General features: G+C 42.6%; 1 protein-coding gene across 4 annotated transcripts in view; it reads right to left on the bottom strand.

Moving 5' to 3' along the window:
- The window catches only part of arhgef28a (Rho guanine nucleotide exchange factor (GEF) 28a), a 393,722-nt gene that overhangs the window by 124,033 nt on the left and 249,340 nt on the right, over positions 1-20,349 (bottom strand). For all 4 annotated transcript variants that reach the window (XM_080189269.1, XM_080189270.1, XM_080189271.1 and 1 more), the window contains 6 exons: positions 12,584-12,719; positions 11,091-11,158; positions 7,009-7,066; positions 5,147-5,297; positions 4,933-5,054; positions 2,288-2,428 (listed from right to left, as the gene is read on the bottom strand). In XM_080189269.1, the coding sequence (XP_080045395.1) occupies positions 2,288-2,428; positions 4,933-5,054; positions 5,147-5,297; positions 7,009-7,066; positions 11,091-11,158; positions 12,584-12,719 (676 nt within the window). The remainder of the gene's footprint in view (positions 1-2,287; positions 2,429-4,932; positions 5,055-5,146; positions 5,298-7,008; positions 7,067-11,090; positions 11,159-12,583; positions 12,720-20,349) is intronic.

The following is a 20,349-nucleotide window of genomic DNA, read 5'->3' as shown; positions in this document are numbered from 1 at the left end:
TAGCATTTAATTTCATTCATCTATCATTTTGTTAGCTATCACTTTGTTTAGCTATCATTTTTTACACAGATTGGGGAAGGGGCGAGTACAGAGATTGGGGGATAGAGAGGGAGGGAGGGGAGACTGGAAGAGACTTATGACAGGGGAAGGAAGGGAGAGGGTGGAGACTGGGAGGGTGGAGAAAGTGTGTGGAGATGTGGGGAGAGAGTGTCGACAGAGTGGGGTGGATGTACGATGCCTACGGGGACGGACAAAGTTTAGACCCTGTGACTGGAGGTGTGGAGTGGTAGGATATTGGGGGGATGGAGGGGAGAAGGGTGGTGGGGGGTGGGGGGAGATAGGTTCAGTTTAAATCACAAGTCCTGGGGAGTGGGTGGGTGGAACATGTAGATCATGAGACTAAAATGTATTAAGAGCAGATGGGTTCAGCTGGTGCTCTTAAGCTTATAGTGTATAGTGAAACAATCTTTTTGGACTAAGTGAAAAACGGAATAAATTCAAATAGAAGTGATTAATTTCAAAGAACAAAGAATAAAGAAAATTACAGCACAGCGATAGGCCTCCAAGCCTGCACCAACCATGCTGCCCAACTGAACTAAAACCCCCCACCCTTCCAGGGGCAATATCCCTCTATTCCCATCTATTCATGTTTTTGTCAAGACACCTCTTAAAAGTCACTACCATATCCGCTTCCACTACCTCCCCTGGCAACAAGTTTCAGGCATCCACTACTCTCTGTGTAAAGAAGTTGCCTCGTACATCTCCTTTAAACCTTGTGCCTCACATCTCAAACCTGTGCCCCCTAGTAATTGATTCTTTCACCCTGGGAAAAAGCTTCTGACTTTGCACTCTGTCCATGCCTCTCATAATCTTGTAGGCTTCTATCAGATCACTCCTCAACCTCCGTCACTCCAGTGAGAACAAACCAAGTTTCTCCAACATCTCCTCATAACTAATGCCCTCCATACCAGGCAACATCCTGATAAATTTTTCTGTACCCTCTCCAAAGCTTCCACATACTTCTGGTAGTGTGGCGACCAGAATTGAACACGATATTCCAGGTGCAGCCTAACTAAGGTTCTATAAAGCTGCAACATGACTTGCCAATTTTTAAACTCAATGCCCCGACCAATGAAGGCAAGCATGCCATATGCCTTCTTGACTACCTTCTCCACCTGCATTGTCACTTTCAGTGACCTGTATACCTGTACACGCAGATCCCTCTGCCTATCAATAATCTTAAGGGTTCTGCCGTTTACTGTATATTTCCTACCTGTATTAGACCTTCCAAAATGCATTACCTCACATTTGTTTGGATTGAACTCCATCTGCCATCTCTCCGCCCAAATCTCCAACCAATTTATATCCTGCTGTATCCTCTGATGGTCCTCATTGCTATTCGCAAATCCACCAACCTTTGTGTCGTCCGCAAATTTACTAGTCAATCCAGTTACACTTTCCTCCAAATCATTTATATATATTACAAACAGCACTAATCCCTGAGCAATGCCACTTGTCACAACCCTCCATTTAGAAATGCATCCTTCCACTGCTACCCTGTCTTCTTTGACCGAGCCATTTTTGTATCCACCTTGCCAGCACACCTCTGGTCCCATGCGACTTCACCTTCTGCACCAGTCTACCATGAGGGACCTTGTCAAAGGCCTTACTGAAGTCCATGTAGACAACATCCACTGCCCTTCACATCTTTGCAATGTAAATTGATGTGCATACTGGGTATCTTTGAGCATGATAGCTTTTGGGTACACCATCAAATTGGGTGTCAACTTCATTCCAAATTAGATCAACTGAGGTCAAATTGAGAGTATTGGCCATTGGGTACACGTGAAAGCTAGAAATTTGCAGATCAGATACAAGTGTAAATTAACATATAGTAAATTAAAACAACTGCCAAAAAAAAATTTTTATCAAATACTTATGTTTTGAATAATCTACCTGGTGTGTTTGTGTGGGCAAAGTATCTTGGATGCGATGATGGAAAAACTAGAATAATGGAATGATAATTTTCCTTGGGTCAAATGGTTTTTCCCAAACATTCTTAGGTCCTCATGTGAAGGAAATATAGCTTTTAAAATTCTCAGAATGAACAATGCAAGAAGAAAAATGGCTTGGACAATTCTTTAATCTTTCCCAATAGTTTGAAAGCACCAAACAACTCCTAACGCTTCCTTAACTAAAAAACATTCCAACACAAAACTAAATACCTGGGATGTCAGCTGGTATACAACCAACCAGTAATCCTCTATGATTAAAAGTGTATACTCACCATATATCACATCTTGCCTTTTTATTAGATCTTTCTGTTGTTTGCTACTAAATGCATGATCAACAGCAAGGCTCCAGGACTCAGCTTTAAATTCCTGTGCATCAAACTCAAGGTCTCCACGCATGGAAGGGACCACGTTATCTGGAAAAGAGAGATTTAAAGTCAACGACATCCAGGAAATAGTTCACTTGGAAAGTTTACTGAACATTAGTAAACATTTGTCTAGAGCTCCTGGTGATTCTGAGTGTATACAGTGCCAAGTCCTACTTATCAACACCCCAGTGTCCTCACAATCTCTCTTTTCACACTCTTACATAAACTAATGACTGTTAAATAAATGAACAGATGATCAGTCCTTTCGAATGGGGATGCTGAAAAAATATTGTGGGCAGCATGGTAACACAGTGGTTAGCACTGCTGCCTCACAGCACCAGGGACCTGGGTTTGATTCCTGGCTTGGGTCACTGTCTGTCTGGAGTTTACACATTCTCCCAGTGGTATGCATGGGTTTCCTCCAGGTGGTCCTGTTTCCTCCCACAGTCTAAAGATGTGCAGGTTAGGTGGATCGGCTGTGCTAACTCGCCCATTAGTATCAAAGGGACTAGCTAGGGTAAATGCATGGGGGTTATGGTGTTAGGAGCTGGGTGGGATTGAGGTCAATGGGCTGAATGGCCTCGTTCTGCACTGCAGGATTCCATGATAAGCAATAATTTTCATGGAACCTTGTCGATTTAAATTTCAATCCAGGGCCTTTCTAGAATGAATAGTTTTGGAAAATCAGAACAAAGCCTAAAACTTCTTGATGTGTCCAGCCAGTGAGGATTCAAAAACGAAGCATTTTGAAAATGCAAAATAAAATGACATGGGGCCCAGAACCAGGCCGTGATCTGGAAGATGGGGGGAGCAGAGGGCAGTTATAAATGACCTCTTCCCGTGTTCTGACAGCTATGGAATGATGATTTAACATTTTTGAGATTTGTCAGCCACTGGATGGGTGTAACTATTGAAAAGTTTGTTTGTTACAACGTTTGAATGAAACAGCTCGACACCAACTTCCAGAGTCTATTTACCAAACAGGTCCTGGACAGGAACTGCAGCAACTATGAAATGCAGGCTGATCATTTGTATGGGATGGGGGAGTTTATGGCAGATGGTCCCTGTCTATGCTATGGAGGTAACTAGCATGGCAATGGTCCCATGGAGAGCTAAACAGCGACCCAGTCCCCTCATCAGAATTCCACCAGAAAGGTTGAATGACTTTAGAAGGAGAACAAATATGATGCTTATCTTGTGTTGCTAATTTAAAGTACTATTTATGTATGATATGAAAGAAACTGACAATAACATCCAGACAATTCTGCACCAATAAAGGATCTTTAGCAAGGATTTAGCATTGAAGTGAAAATAGAACAATTATGTAAATAGCGTTATATATGCCACAGTGACAAAGGAGACTAATGAAGGACAGAACCTCTAATCGCCCAACCATGTTGCTTCAACCTCGCCAGAGGCATCAACTTCCTGGTTTTGTACAGATATGCCCTTGAAGATGCCTATATTCTCAGTGTGACCGCAAATAAATATTGACGCGCTGGAGAACTGAAATAACAGAACTAAATTCACACAAATCGTTCTCCTATAATGATCCTTTCAGCTGTCATCAACACATGACCAACTGTCCTTATCTCCTAAAATACATCTGACTGGGAAAAGAAATCATGAGGTGATGTTACAGCGGGGTGGGTGGGGGAGGGGGCAGTGGGGGTTTGAAACAAGTACATATTGAATCTATCTGTAATTTAAACTAGATCAGCTAATTAGTTTTGAAAATAATCTAAATTGATCATATACATTAACACTAATGAACTGAATAAAGAAGGTTAGATAGGCTTGGTATTGCAGAAGGTGAGTTGTAAATGCAGCATGTGGAGTTCTCATGGAAAGCACTATAATTTCAGACAAACACGGTAAATATTTGCATCCTGCAGGAAATTCAGCTCAGAGTTGTTGAGGTGGAATCCATGTCGCAGACATTGTGTTGCATCAGGGATGAAGCGAATCAACTGAATATTTTGAGCTAGCAGGCAGTCAGAAACCTTAGGTAAGGTAATGGGAGAGGTCTGTTTTAATGGGTTAGGGACGGGATGGTGTGACTGAAAGTCAGGCAAAGTAAGGGGACTGCAGGTGCAATGCTGGAGAATCTTCAACTTTCAATGTTATACAAAAGACTCAAGGTTTTTGCTGTCTGTGTGAAAGAGAGTGAAGTCTGTGAGGAGGATGAGCACTCTGACCAAAGCTCCTAAAACAAGGGAGCACTGCCCAGAAAAAGTGTTCAGCCATTTAGGAGTGAGATGGGAAATCTTTTCAATCAAAGGTCTGCGAACCTTTGGAGCTATGGATACTCGAAATCAACAGATTTTTGGAAACCAAGCAAATTGAGGGATAAGGGCATAATGTGGGAAGGTGTATCTGAAGGCATGATCTTACTGAATAACAGACAAGCTCGAGGGGTCAGCTGGCCTACTCTGCTTCCGTTTCTTAGGATTTTATGAAGATATATTTTTACTCCACGAGATTAAAATCAGATTACACCACTGTCCATTTAATGTCCTCCTCTCCACGTGCAACCAATCAAAGATGCTCACCCTCTAATGCAAGCGATTCTGTCGAAGGAGATGACCCCATTGTTTGAAGTAATTCCTCGGACTGTGATTTGTTCTTAGAAACATAGCTATCCACCTCCGTGTCCATAGATTCCATGATTCTTCTAGAAAGCAATAGTTTCACGTGAAAACCATAATATTTTGGAAAATGCTCACTGCGTTTATAACGGAAACAATTTTGATATATTCTGCTTACCTGTCTATACTAATACTTGAAGCACTTTTTGATAATTGCTGATGTTGTAGTGAGGTTTCCCGTCTGGGGGCAGTAAGTCCAACAGGCAAAGAAGATGAGGTGGTGTTCAGTGATTGGAACGCTGACTGTGGAGCATCCTTAAGTGAGTTAGCTATTGAAATAAGAGAAATTTTAATAGCTTAAAACAGATAACAAAGCTAATGCTCAGCAAGACAAGCAGATGATGCAGTCAGTACTGGTAAATATGGCATCGGTGACTTGGTGAATGCATTGACAGACTGCAGGTCAGTCGATACAGGATACGTTTTCTGTGGCTGCCTGAAAAACTCCTACATATTAGCAGTCAAATGCTATTGTAGTTTTGACTGGTACAGGAAGTGCTATGGAGTTTCAGGATTATAGCATCACATCCTCTTCCAGCCGGTGAAAATAGTTCGCCGGATATATCCCTTTTGAAATAGTGGTCTGAAAGAATTGCTTCTGGGAGAAATCTAGGAAAGTTAGCCTTGCTCTGTACATTTGTTCAACTGGGTTCCTACTCCTTTTCCTCACATACAACATCTCAGATCCAGCAATGCTTCCAGATCATTCACCTCCTTCATATAAAACATCTAAAGGGCCACCACCTACCTCCCCGCCCCCACCTCATCTCTCTAAAGGCTCATAGCAGAACAAAAGTATCAAGCAAAATGTCTTTTTTAACCATAGCTGAAATGTTTCTGCATCAGCCTATTGACAATCCCTATCAGACATTGAGCTAAAACCTTACCCTACTCCAGCAGCTCTGTAATTTTCCAAAAGTGCCTCCTTTCTGTCAGCTCACAATGTTAGAGTATCGATGTATCAAAAAAAAATCACAGGTTAGCTTCCTGTAACATCACAAGCATGTCAAAAAGTTTGGATTTGCATTGGTCAGAGCTACAGCATTAGAGGAAGCAAAGGAGGGTCTAATGATGGTATGTCTGTGGGGAGCATTGTGGGACACAGCTGAAGGTCTCCAAAACCTTTCTGGTTGATTACACCTTCTCTGAGAGTGTTCCTTTCAGAGCAAGAGAATTAATCATATAGTCTCCTTACTACATCTTTTAGTGCTAAATTGTGGTCCCAGGACTATTTTTCTACCTTATCCATGCTGCCTAGTGATGCTGGGCACAAAAGTCTGATATGGAATACAATTCAATACAAATGATGCAGAAATGACTGAAAACGAGGATGTGGAACCACTAGATTAATTGTCACCTCAAGGCCATCGGGTGCACTTCCACTAGCTGCTGGGAAGTGGAACAGGGAGAGAAATCGATGAGGGGTTGAAGGATGAGGGGGGATCTTATAGAGACGTATAAGATAATGAAGGGGATGGATAGGGTAGAGGTAGAGAGATTCTTCCCGCTCAGAAAGGACAGAAGGACTAGAGGGCACAGCCTCAAGGTAAGGGGGGGGCAGTTTAGAACGGAGTTGAGGAGGAACTTCTTCACTCAAAGGGTGGTGAATCTCTGGAATTCTCTGCCCGTTGAAGTGGTGGAGGCTACCTCGCTAAATATATTTAAGTCATGGGTAGATAGGTTTTTGGTAGGCAAGGGAATTAAGGGTTATGGGGAGAAAGCGGGAAAGTGGGACTGATCCACTTCAGATCAGCCATGATCTTATTGAATGGCGGGGCAGGTTCAAAGGGCTAGATGGCCTACTCCTGCTCCTATTTCTTATGTTCTTATGACATCCAGTGTTATAGTTCTCTATCCCATTCCCACTGCTGCCTACCTGCCTTAACACCAGAAAATCTCCTTGTAACTTTAACAAATGCTGTTTCAACAAATAAATAGATATAATTTCACAATTTTTTCAATGCACCTATTCATACTTACAGTGCACGCAGTGGGTTGGCTTGCTTCGGGACACAACATAACATTTGTCTTGAGGACTCTGCAGAAGAAAAACACCAAGTTTGTAAGAATAGAACAACAACAACTGATAATTATACGGTGCCTTTAATGTAATGAAATCTCTCAAGGCTGTACACAGGAGTATTATAAACTAAGTATGACAGTGACAGCCTGACATCCTGTGTGGTTTCACTTCTTTTTTAACCACAGGCTGTCATTCAGGTTTAGACTCTGTCAACATTGCAGTCAGGATAAATGGGGTACTTGAGGTGCAGTGAACCATAAATGGATATCAGAATAAACACTAGTGACTAGAGGATGGTCGCAATACATGGAGCTGACAGCTAAATCTTTTACAAGAAAACTGTATGCTGAATTTGTTACAGATCAAAGGCTTTGTATGCAATGGAGAGAGTTGCACAAATTCTGCTTGCGAGGAAGCCTCAACACCTTCAAATTATACATTGGGGCTGAGTGCACAGTTGTGCAGACTGGACCCTCTCCCCCACCCTGCCAACTCTCCCCCCACACTTCCCCTCTCCTCTCCCTCCCTCTACCATCGTCACTCCCCCCCATCCTCCTTTCCCCGCCAGTGAAATTGGCATGTCTTCTCAATCAAAGGACTTCAAAGAGGTCTGCTCACACCTGCAGCTTCTGACAGGGAGAAAAAAAGTTCTGCTGCAGAATGGAGTGCTGCAATGACTTAAAATCCTGCCAGCTGATGAGGGGGGGGCGGAGGAGCGCAGTCATGGAGGTTAAAATGACCTGGCCACTTCAGAATTTTTACAGCCAACAGGCAGGGATGCAGTTGTCTGGAATCACTTAACTGTTTGCCCGACATGATACATTAGACCCACAACAATGTGGCTGACTTTTAATGTCCTGTGAAATGGCCCAGCAGGGTCTCTCAATTCAAGGGCTACTCGGGACTGGGTACATTACAGGCTTTTGGATCAACACTGAATTCAACAACTTTAGACTGTGATTTTTCTCCTCCATCTTGACTCTTTATTTAAATCCAGACAATCTTTTGTCCCAACACCCACACCCCTCCCCTTCACCATGCCCATCTGTCACTTGTTCTTCAATTTTGCTTTCATTGAACACTGAGCTTTGCACTTCCAGTACCACGTTTTTCTATCTAATCAGCACTCTCTATAGTCCTTCGCTGCCATTAACACTTCTTTTGTCTTTTTTGAAATTTAATTTTTCAAGGGATATGGATGTCATTTATTGCCCTAATTGTTCTTGAAAAGGGAGACTTGCTGGGCCATTTCAGAGGACAGTTAACAGTCAACCACATTGTTATGGATCTGGAGTAAGATGTCGGGCAGGCCACTGAGGATGGCAGATTTCTATCCCTGAGGGACATTAGTGAACCAGAGGGCTTTTTATGACAACTGACGATAGTTTTATGGTCACCATTATTGGGACGAGTTTTATATTCCTTTTTTTATTAATTGAATTTAAATTCCATCAGTTGGCGTGATGGGATTTGAACCCACGTGCCCAGAGCATTGTAAGAAGTCTCACAACACCAGGTTAAAGTTTAACAGGTTTATTTATTTACTGTGAGACTTCATACTGCGCTTACCTCAGCTCAACCTCAGCATCTCCACATCCTACAGCATTGGCCGGGGTCTCTGGGCTGCTACTACAGTGACAAAACCACTACGCCACCATTTTCCCAGCATTTTCTGCTCTTCTTTCAGATTTCCAGCATTTCTAGCGTTTTGCTTTTATCTTTCTACGCCATTTTCTCTCATGCTCATTTTTGGTTTGATTTATTATTGTCACATGTATTAGCATACAGTGAAAAGTATTGTTTCTTGCGCGCTATGCAGACAAAGCATACCGTTCATAGAGGAGGAAAGGAGAGAGTGCAGAATATAGTGCTATAGTCATAGCTAGGGTGCAGAGAAAGATCACAGCTAGGGTGTAGAGAAAGAATCCTAGTCTAGCCACATGGATTCCTGATGACTATGGCAATGTCTGCAAGATGTAACAGGCTACAAGATGAAGGCAAGTAAAATCATCGGCACCAGTGCGCCCCTCCCTGGTGCATTCTATGCCCATTTTGAGCAAAAGGTCAGAGCACCCATGGAACATGACTGATCCAGATAGGGTACCCAAACGAGCACTCAGATCTTGCACGGACCAGCTAGCGAGGGTACTGCAGACATCTTCAACCTCTCTTTACACTAATCTGAGGTTCCTACCTACTTCAAGAAGACGGCCATCGTCCTGGTACCAAAGGAAAACCAGACAACATGCCTTAAAGACTATCGCCCAGTGGCTTTGGCATTCATCATTATGAAATGCTTCAAAAGTTTAGTCATGTCATGAATCAATTCCTGCCTCCCAGACTGCCTGGATCCACTACAGCTCACCTATCCCCATGACAAATCCATCTCCCTAGCCCTACACTCAATCCTGGAACACCTAAATAACAAAAACACTAATGTCAGACTCTTATTTATTGACAACAGCTCAGCCTTTAACACCATTATTCCTTCGAGACTCACCTCCAAACTTTGTGTCCTGGGGCTTGGCTTCTCCTTCTGCAACTGGATCCCACAGACCATAGTCAGTAAGGTTAGGCAACGACACCTCTTCCACAATCATCCTCAACACCAGTGCTCCACAAGGCTGTGTTCTCAGCCTCCTACTACACTCCTTATACACCTGTGACTGTGTGGCCAAATTCCCCTCCAACTCGAGTTTCAAGTTTGCTGATGACACCATCATTGAGAGTCAGATCTCAAACAATGATGAGACACAGTACAGGAAAGAGGTAAAGAATCTGGTGAACTGGTGCGACAACGATAATCTCTCCCTCAACGTCAACAAAACGAAGGAGATAGTCATCGGCTTCAGGACGCATAGTGGAGGGCATGCCCCTGTCTACATCAATGGGGACGAAGTAGAAATGGTCAAGACTTTCAAGTTTTTAGTGTCCAGATCATCAACAACCTGTCCTGGTCCCTCCATGTGGATGCTATAGTTAAGAAAGCCCACCAACACTTCTACTTTCTCAGGAGACTAAGGAAATTTGGCAAGTCCGCTATGACTCTCTCCAACTTTTACAGATGCACCATTAGAAGCATTCTTTCTATCACAGCTTGGTGTGGCTCCTGTTCTGTCCAAGACCACAATAAACTACAAAGGATCATGAATGAAGCCCAGTCCATCACTCAAACCAGCCTCACAGCCATTGACACTGTCTATACTTCCCACTGCCTCGGAAAAGCAGCTAGCATAATCAAGGGTCCCACGCACCCAAAATATTCTCTCTTCCACTTTCTTCCATCAAGAAAAAGATCCAAAAGTCGGAGGACACATACCAACCGACTCAAGAACAGCTTCTTCCCTGCTGTCATCAGACTTTTGATGAACAAAATCTCGGGATGTTTTGTCTCAAGGTTATTTGTGGTGATGTACCTTCCAGCTTCCTCTTGAAAACTAAACTATCAGCATTTCCTGTGGCAGTGAGTTTCACATCCTAACCACAACTCTGAATAAAGGAATTTCTCATTACTTCCTATTAGATTCAGTAGTAGCTATCTTATATTTGTAGATCCTATTTTTGAATTCCCTTCGCTTGTTCCCTACACAAGCGAAAAGATTCTCTTCCTGTCTACCCTGTTGAATCCATTCATAATTTTCAAAATCTGCATCAGGTCACCACTCAATCTTCTCTTTTCTAAAGAATAAAGCTCCAACACTGTTCAATCTTTCTGATAGCTAATATCATTCAGGACCAACACCATTCTTGTAAATAACTTTGAAATTCTTCAATGCTTCTATGTCAAGAGCATATCATCATTCATTCATTGTCATTGCATCAAAATTTGGGAATTTCCTGCCTAACATAATTATTGACTGATGTTCAGTGCAATGACTGCAGTGATTAAAAGAGAACACCCACCAACAGCACCTCAAGGAAACTAGACATGATTTACAAAATGCAGTTAACCCAATGCTAATCCTAGCCTGAGAATAAATTATTAAAAATGATATTTTCAAGAATCCTAATTAATTCCTTTTCCAAGGCCAGTACTTACTAGATTCTTGACCTTGGTACACATGGGAACAGAATCTCTGCAAGCTTTGTGAATATTCATGGCACAATCTAAAAAAGAGAACAGTTTTGTTTAGCAAAACTAAACACGAAACAGGATTTTCAATCACAGAAACCTGTAAAAGAAACACATTAGATGATAAATTCAGGTAGCACCAGAGTCAGTTAATTCATTCACAGGATGTGAGCACCTCCGGCAGGTCAACATTTCTTGCTTATTTTATAATTGCCCTTAACTGAGGGCAATTTCAGAGATAACACTGGGTTGGGAGTCACATGTAGGCCAGACTTTGACAGGATGGCAGATTTCCTTTCGGATAGGGCATGCATGATTGGGTAGATTTTTATGACAGTTTGGTAAAATCACCATTTCTGACTGAAGCTTTTCTTTATGAATTCCAGATTTATTTATTAACTGAATTTAAATCTCCCAACTACCATGATGGAATTCACATGCAATCATTTCCTGGTCAACATTTAGTTATCAATCTATCTTCCAAACTATCTCTGTTGTAGGATACACAACCTAAATATTATCCTGGCTTCCTCTTACTTGACAAAACCGTGATGGTTTTACAGGGCATTCTGCTCTTTAAAATAAAACACCAGCTTTTGAAAAGGAGATTTAGGTCAGATATTCCCTGGTTCTCTGCCTCATTCCAGTTCTAGATGGGCATAGTGTGCTTGGAGTTATACGTGCATGGCCTGGGAGCAGCTTCAGAGTGTGCTATCTGAAAAGGCCTATTGTCAATGGAAAGGGCAGGAAAGTAAGGTGAGATGCTTTGCGGTTGCACGTTGGGCCTTGTGGATCACTAAATTTGTGGTTGCAAATGGAGACGGATGGCTAAAAGTTCCAATTAAATGCATGGATCTGTGAAAGATTGCATTTGTCTCTTTAAAATGGAACTCTGCTGGCAGGGATCTCCATTGATCCTCTGCTATGCAGGGGATTTGGGCTACACTGTCTTGGATTCTGGGGTAAGACATTAGTCAAGCTGCCACAGCTTGAGCACAAGGTAGGAGGGTGCCCCCTCTTTCTCATTAAGCTGGCTCTGACAACCCTTTGCTTAGAACAAGCAAAGCTCTGCCCCATCCCTCAAGAACATTCTAAAATACTAACTGAAAAGGGATGGACTCTGAGCAAGCCTGGTCTCCAGCCCTTTTCTTGATCTTTGCATCTAGAAAAATGGCCATTCTTGGGAGTGGGAGGAGAGGAGTCAGATTAATAGGCTCTTTTGTTGCTTTAAGATGTTAAGATAAGAAAAATAAATGTTACTTTATGACGAAATAACCTAGATGTACAACAATTGAAGTAAACATTCCAAATTCAGAGATTATTCTGGCGGGTGTGCATATTAGAAATACTGGCAATAAAGTTTATGCTGGATGCAAACCATGAATTTCTGCCATGCAACATTTTGAATCATGGACATCAACTCAATGTTTGTCCCTATAACCTGCAAGGTTGCTACTCACTGAAGCACTGTAGAACATCCTTTCCACCAACAAGCTTGTCACAAACCATGCATTGCATTGTCCCTGAAATAATCCCTGCCATGAAGAGATGGCCATTGTTCCATTTCTCCTTCTCCTTGGTATCCTTATGTTTCCCCTGTTAAAGTAAAAGTTTTCAGGGGTGAAAAATCACACACAGCTGTAGTTTGCATGAAACAGCTTTACATGAATTAACTTTTATAGCATACAAGGAATAAAGAAAATTAAAGTACAGGAGCAAGCCTTTCAGCCCTGCAGGCCTGCACCGACTGTACTGCCCATCTGAAATAATACTTCCGGGAATCATATTCCTCCATTTCTATCCTATTCATGTATATTTGCAAACTGAAATATTCTGCAGTATAAGGTCATTGTTCTCAATACAACTGATATTTGTGAACTGTCCACTGCTTTGCCATTATTTCAATATCCCTGTCCTTACCATCACACTTCACTTCTCTCCCTCTCAAATTATTGGCCAGGAAGACATCAAGTTCCAGGTTTAGTTTTCATCCACTTAATTCACTCAGCCTTGGCCAAACAGCAGGCAAGCTAGCAAAACTATGTGCCAGAGGTCGGCCCCAGTCAGGTTTAGTCTACAGCTTAATGCTTGACCAGACTCTAGTTATTCATATATCACATATCCAATTACAGGGCTTAAATGATTTTTCTCCCTCTTTTCAGCAAAGCAATGCGTATCTTTAATAATGGAAATGTATTTAATAACTAAAAGCCTGTGAATAATTTTGACAGCAAGAGCTGGGGATTAAACCCTACCATCTGGTGGCCTTGAAACCTACGCCCGTGGGCAGTGAGGTGGTTTTCTTTTAATGACTAAACCAGTTTAAAGTCACCAACTCCCTTGGTCAGTGAATCAGTTCAGTTACTTTGCCTTTCTTATCACTGTAAATATAATGAGAATTAGAAGCAGTAAAGACTCAAAATTGCAATGGAAATAATAAAAAAAATTATAACAGTTCACTCAGTCTCAGTGCAGAGAACATGCAAACACAACAAATTCAGGAGGTCTGTATTCTGATCTACCCATAGAACTCATAGAATCCTTACAGTACAGAAGGAGGCCATTCGGCCCATTGAGTCTTCATTGACCACAATCCCAGCCAGGCCCTATCCCCATAACCTAAACCCCTGACACTAAGGGGCAATTTAGCACAGCCAATTAGACTAATCTACACATCTTTGGACTGTGGAAGAAAACCAGAGTACCCAGAGGAAACCCACGCAGACACAGGGAAAATATGAAAGCTCCACATAGACAGTGACCCAAGCCGGCAATTGACCCCAGATCCCTGGCGCTGTGAGGCAGTAATGTTGACCGCTGTGCCACCATGCTGCCCCCAGTCAACCATAAATTAATATCATATGTGAAGAAATAAACAATGTGGTTGATGGCATGATTACTGGACATGAATTAAAAGCATCAAAAAAAGGCTAGGATTTACACGTTATCAAAAACTGTTTTCTTAAAAAAGGATTTGCAATGCACTGCCTGATAAGAATGATGGATAAAGATTCAACTGTAAGCTTCAAAAAAGTCCTTGCTTTAAGTTGTCTTGCTTAAAGTCATTTTGCTTTACTGTCATTTATTCATTAGGAGCTATTTTACGATTTATGACACCATTTTTTGCTTTTCCGCTATTTGCACTTTGGCCTCACTCTCCCCACTTGCTGCACTCTAGGCCAGTTGCTGCCATGTTCTCATGCTGGAGCTGCCCTTGTCCCTGAGGCCAAGGTTGAAGGGAGAGAGCAAAACCTGAGGTCCTGTGAGCAAGGCAGGGAGACAGAGTCAGAGGCTCGGCTGGAACATTCACTGCCATTAAGAGCGGGTTGCTAATTTTAGAACTAAGGTGAGAAGATCCCCCAAAGGGTGGTGAATGTGTGGAATTCACTACCACAGAATGTAGTTGAGGCCAAAAAATTGTCTAATTTCAAGAAGAAACTGATATAGCTTTTGGGTTTGGCGACGGTGCAGAGGGACTTCGGGGTCCTTGTGCATGAGTCGCAAAAACCCAGCTTGCAGGTGCAGCAGGTGGTCAGGAAGGCGAATGGGATGCTGGCCTTCATCGCGAGGGGGATTGAATATAAAAGTAGGGAGGTCTTGCTGCGGCTGTATAGGGCATTGGTGAGGCCGCAGCTGGAGTACTGTGTGCAGTTTTGGGCGCCGTACTTACGCAAGGATATTTTGGCCTTGGAGGGAGTGCAGAGGAGGTTTACGAGGCTGATGCCGGAGTTGAGGGGGTTGAGCTATGAGGAGAGGCTGAATAAACTAGGCTTGTACTCGTTGGAGTTTAGAAGAATGAGGGGAGATCTCATTGAGATGTATAAAATGATGAATGGGATGGATAGGATAGAGGTGGAGAGACTCTTCCCGCTCAGAAAGGATAGTAGGACTAGGGGGCACAGCCTCAAGATAAAGGGGGGGTGGTTTAGAACGGAGTTGAGGAGGAACTTCTTCACTCAAAGGGTGGTGAATCTCTGGAATTCTCTGCCCGTTGAAGTGGTGGAGGCTACCTCGCTAAATATTTTTAAGACGCAGGTTGATGGGTTTTTGATAAGCGAGGGGATTAAGGGTTATGGGGAGAGGGCGGGAATGTGGAGCTGAGCCAAGACAGATCAGCCATGATCTTATTGAATGGCGGGGCAGGCTCGAAGGGCTAGTTGGCCTACTCCTGCTCCTATTTCTTATGTTCTTATGTTAAAGGGATCAAGTGTATGGGAGGAAGCGAGAATCAGATAGCCTATTTAGCCAGTTAGCTTTGTGTTGGTAGTTGGGAGAATTCTAGAGTCCATTAACAAAGATTTTATAGCAGAGCACTTGGAAACAGGGGCAGCGTCAGCAAATGAAAGGGAAATCATGCTTGTCGAATCTACTGGAACTCTGCAATGATGTAACTAGTGCAGTTATGAGGGGGAGCCAATGGATGTGATTTATTTGGACTTTTAGAAGGTTTCAGACAACATCCCACAGAAGAGATTAGCATGTGAAATTAAAGCACATGGGATTGGAGCTAGTGTGTTAAGATGCATAGAAAACTGGTTGGCAGACAAGAGAAGAGTAGAAATAAATGGGTCTTTTTCTGAATGGCATGCAGGGAGGGTGAGCTGTTAGGAGGATACAGAAATGCTTCATTGTGATTTGGACAAGCTGACTAAGTGGGAAAATGCATGGCAGATGCAGTATAATGTGAACAAATGTTTGGTTATCCACTTTGGTAGCAAAAACAGGAAGGCAGATTATCATCTGGTTGACTATAAATGAGAGGGGAATGCACAACAAAATGGTGTCATCATATACCAGTCACTGAATGTAAATTGGATGTTTTTGAGGAGGTAACAGAGAAGGCTGATAAGGGCAATGCTGTTGATGTGGTGTACATGGATTTTCAAAAGGCATTTGATACAGTGTCATTCAACCAACTTCTGAACAAAATTCTAGCTCATGGAATGAAAGGCAAAGTAAGTACTTGGATAAGAAATTGGCTGAGTGGCACGAAACAGATGTGATAAATTATTGTTTTTTGGATTGGAGGAGGGTTTGTAATGGAATTCCCCAGCAGTCAGTGTTCAGACCGTTGCTCTTCCTGATATATGTTAATGACCTAAACTCTGATGTTTACAGCAAATGACACAAAGATTGGAAACATTGTCAACAGTGATAAGAATGGTCTATATTTGATGAGTTTGGCAGATGTGTGGCAGATGCAGTTCAATGCAGAGAAGTGTGAGATGATTCATTTTGACAGGAAGAATACAGACAGTATAAAATAAAGTGAGAAACTTCAAAGGAGATGGAGAAACAAAGGGACCTCAGTGCAGAAGGCAGGGCAGGTCGAGAGAGCAGTTAATAAAGCATATAGCATCTTGGGCTTTATTAATAGGTGCATTGAGTACTAGGGTAAGGAGGTCATGTTGAACATGTATAAGACATTAGTTAAGCCTCATCTAGAGTGCTGCATCGAGTTCTGGGAGCCGTACATGAGGAAGGATATGAAGGCATAGGAAAGAGTGCAGAGGAGATTCACAAGATGATTCCAGGGATAAAGAGTTGTAGCTATGAGGATAGGTTGGAGATGTTTGGATTGTTTTCCTTGAAAAGAAGTCTGAAAGGAAACTTGATACAGTGATTCAAGATCCTGAGGGGTATGGACAGGTTAAATAGTGAGAAACTGTTCCCACTCAAGAGAGCATCAAGAACTAAAGGGCACATATTCAAAATAATAGGCTAAAGGCGCGAAAGTGATCTGAGGAAACATTTTTATTGGAATCTGGAACAAACTTCCTGAGTGTGTGGTGGAGGCAGGTATAATCGAGGAATTCGTAAGGGAATTGGATTCTGATAAGAATGAATTTGCAAGGTTGCGGAGATAAGGCAGGAGAGTGGGACATTTTGAATGCGCTTTCAGTGAACCATGCAGACTCGATAGGCTGAATGGCCACCTTCTGTGCTGTAAGGATTCTGTTATTCTGTGAAAACGTTGACCTGAGTTTCAGGAGTGAGACACAGAAGCTGTGCTAGTTAGGGCTTGTTTGGCTTATTTATGTTATCTACTTTGAATTTATATAGTATTTCTGTGATGTTCAGTGATTTATTTTACTTTGCAAGCTGCTCCAGCTGGGAATGCACAGTGCTGCACATTACAGTATCGTATTTCAACTTGTGCAGCGAAAAGGCTGTATAAAAATTGTCTGAAGGAACGCAACTCCAGCTGTGATTCCAATGGGAACTCATGATTCACTTAATGCTTACTTAAAAGTTATGACTTTCAGGAATACAACCACAGCTTTAAGTGAGACCTTACTGTACGCAAATATCTGAAGCATAAAATAAAAAATCAGGAACATGGGGAAAGCATGGAGGAGCTGGATTGGTCTTTGAGAGAGTTGGCACAGACTCCATGAGCTAAATGACCTCCTTTGCTCTATTGTTGGATGAAATCAGAAGCCACAGAACTAGAATTGGGTAAGAACTTGAATAAGCAAGCAAATTTTACAAATATCGAAGGGACGTTAAAACAACCTCACTATTATTATAATGGTCAGGGAGTGAAGCTCCATGGAGGTTGTTATAATAGTGAGGCTGATTAAAAGGGTTGTAATGTTATTCAATCAATTTCTAATGTTCAACAAAATAACATTCTGATACTACATCACATAGAATATTTGTAGCCTGGAAGATTTTGATAATTTTACTAATTTTTAGAACCTGTAACATATTTGGAATTCATTCCTTAACCACTTTCAAAAAAAGGATCAGTTTGAATTTCTGTTAGACAATTAACAGTCAAAGTTGTTGGGAAATAGAAAAGTAGTTGCTTGTGAAGAAACAACATTGTTTTGAGGTTTTATGATGGAATGTCTTTGAGTCTTGAGTTGCAGCAGCTGTATTAATGGCCAAAATCCAATTAGGTGTTGCAATGGCCAAATACAATAAGGAATAGCTAAAAGTACCCTGAACTTAAGATGACACTTTGAGTATGGTTTACAATCACATTGCGCCCATTTTTGGGCGCGACACGGTGGTAAAGTGAGCAATAAAGTGTTGAGTGTAATGGGTGCCAGTCAGCCTCTCGCCGGAAATGGGCAAGAGGCAGCTTAATATATTTAAATTTATTAAAATAGCATTTGCATCTGCTTAGCGAACCCAGCGCTCAATTGTCTTTATGACCTCACCAGGAAAGGATCTTGCCGAGGAATGTACTTGCTCCCCACGATCACTGAGCAGTCAACTTGGCCTTCCCTGTGGAACTGGAGGCCATTGAGGTCCCCTGGGGAGGTCAAGGACAATGGGGGGTAGGGGGGTGCCCCTTGGGCTGTGCCAGACTCGCAGTATCACCATGGCACCTGGGCAATGCCCACCAGGCCTCCGTGATTACAGGGGGGTGAGCTGCTTCAGGCAGCCTGGCAGCTCTCTCTTTTCTGTCAGACTTCTGCACCACAGGCCTGCACATACGCACTATGTCCCTCTTCAGTCTTTTGGGTGCATTAGTCTCTGCCCACTGGCTTCTGCAACACAAATCTGACGTACTCAAAATTTTGCAGGGAGAGTATGTATCTGAGGGACTAAAAACAGGCCTAAAAGTCAGATCTGAAACACTCCGAGTTTCTAGTCCACCCAGCACTTGGAATCAAAATGGTAAAATCACCCCCTTTATGTTTAAACAAACCATGATTACTACAATTGATCTGTGCCAGAGGAAACCTTTATTCTCTGACATGATGATAGGAAGTGGTTTTAACTGTTGATTTTAATAGCTTCGGTGTGGGGATTGGGTTAAAATTTGTTGACAAGAGAATGCGATTTTATTTCTGACTGCTTGGTATCAAAATGAAATACATAATTTGTTTGCAATGGAATGTTTACTTCTGGGGTCCAAGGAAGTGAGTGATTGAGCCCTGTCTCAGCTTATGATCCATAAAGCAGGGATGGCAAAGGTGGGATGACATGAAATGATTTGCATCTTATAACCAATCGGAGAGATGAATTGGGACCATCTCCAAAATAAGATTGAATAATGAGAGACTGAGGAATAAAAGGTGAGAAATTGTGATCCTTGTGCGCAGTGATACCAAGGCTTCAGGGGTATGTCTCTTTTGGAGACATAACTTCAAAGACAAACAACAGAGACATTGGACAGAATTTTATGAGAATAATTCTAAGAGTATCAGCTAGTGTGAAAATGGGGCAGTTGCAGATCTGTTTTTTGAGCGAGTTTTCACACACAATCTTATGGATTTAGACATTAAAAATATGGGCTAGACGATTTGTAGCTGCTACAGGCAGTAGGCTGGGTTTAATTCACCAGCCAGCCTGCAGAGGGAGCAATTGCACATGTGCAGACCTCTTGTGTCTGAGAGAGAGAGAGAGAGAACTGTCAGGGGCCTCTGCTGCTGTAGGCAGCCTGAACACAACCCCATCCTCACCTGGGCCCTCGGCTGATCAGGAGCCCCACACTGCCCAGGCTGATCGTGCCACTCCCCCCTCACTGATCAGAACTGCATAGTGGCAACGGACCCCCTCCCCCATACCGATCGCCTGAAGTGTGGAAGTGGGTCCCCCCCCTTCCTGATCCCATAGGTCCCACCCACGTAAGGCCTGCCCCCATAAACCCCATTCCCTTCAGGCTTCACACGCCATAGACCCTGCCCCCATAGACCCCGGCCCCATAAACCCCACACCTATTAGCTCCGCCCCCATAAGCATTACTGAGATGCCAGGCTGGCATTGCCCACGCTCCCTCCTTTGCCTTCGGACATCCCAGGGGGCCTTAATGTCCTCTGGTTCTACCCCATTCATGGAAAGCAGGTGTTCTCCTCACCGGAGAGAACCTCTCCCAGTGAGGCCATAAAGGTAAGCGAGCCCGGACGATTGAGCACCAGGCTCACTAATGCCATGTAACTTAACATTATAACGTACTTAAATATTTATTCACCCTCTTGCTGGAAATCTAGATCTCATAAGATTGCGAGAGGCGAGAAATCGAGCATGATTTTGATTTCTTGGCTCTCATATGATTTTACCGGCTTGCTCTGCCCATCTTGTTTGAGCTGACGATACCAAGAGTTCCTGAGATCTTGAGAGATGAGAAACATCTATGTTGTCTTCACTGCTTCTTATTAAGTACAAGTAAAATCTTGCTGAATAAATTTTACTTGATTCATAAATACCAGTCTTTCATAGCCTGTAGGTCAAGTACAACTGAGGCCTCTAGTGTTAGAGATTATAAGTT

This window comes from Carcharhinus amblyrhynchos, chromosome 5 (genome assembly GCF_965287045.1).
Source record: "Carcharhinus amblyrhynchos chromosome 5, sCarAmb.v2.hapA, whole genome shotgun sequence".
In the NCBI taxonomy this organism is placed as follows: domain Eukaryota; kingdom Metazoa; phylum Chordata; class Chondrichthyes; order Carcharhiniformes; family Carcharhinidae; genus Carcharhinus; species Carcharhinus amblyrhynchos.
Note: the sequence above shows the minus strand (reverse complement) of the source record. Positions and strands in the feature narration are given on the sequence as shown.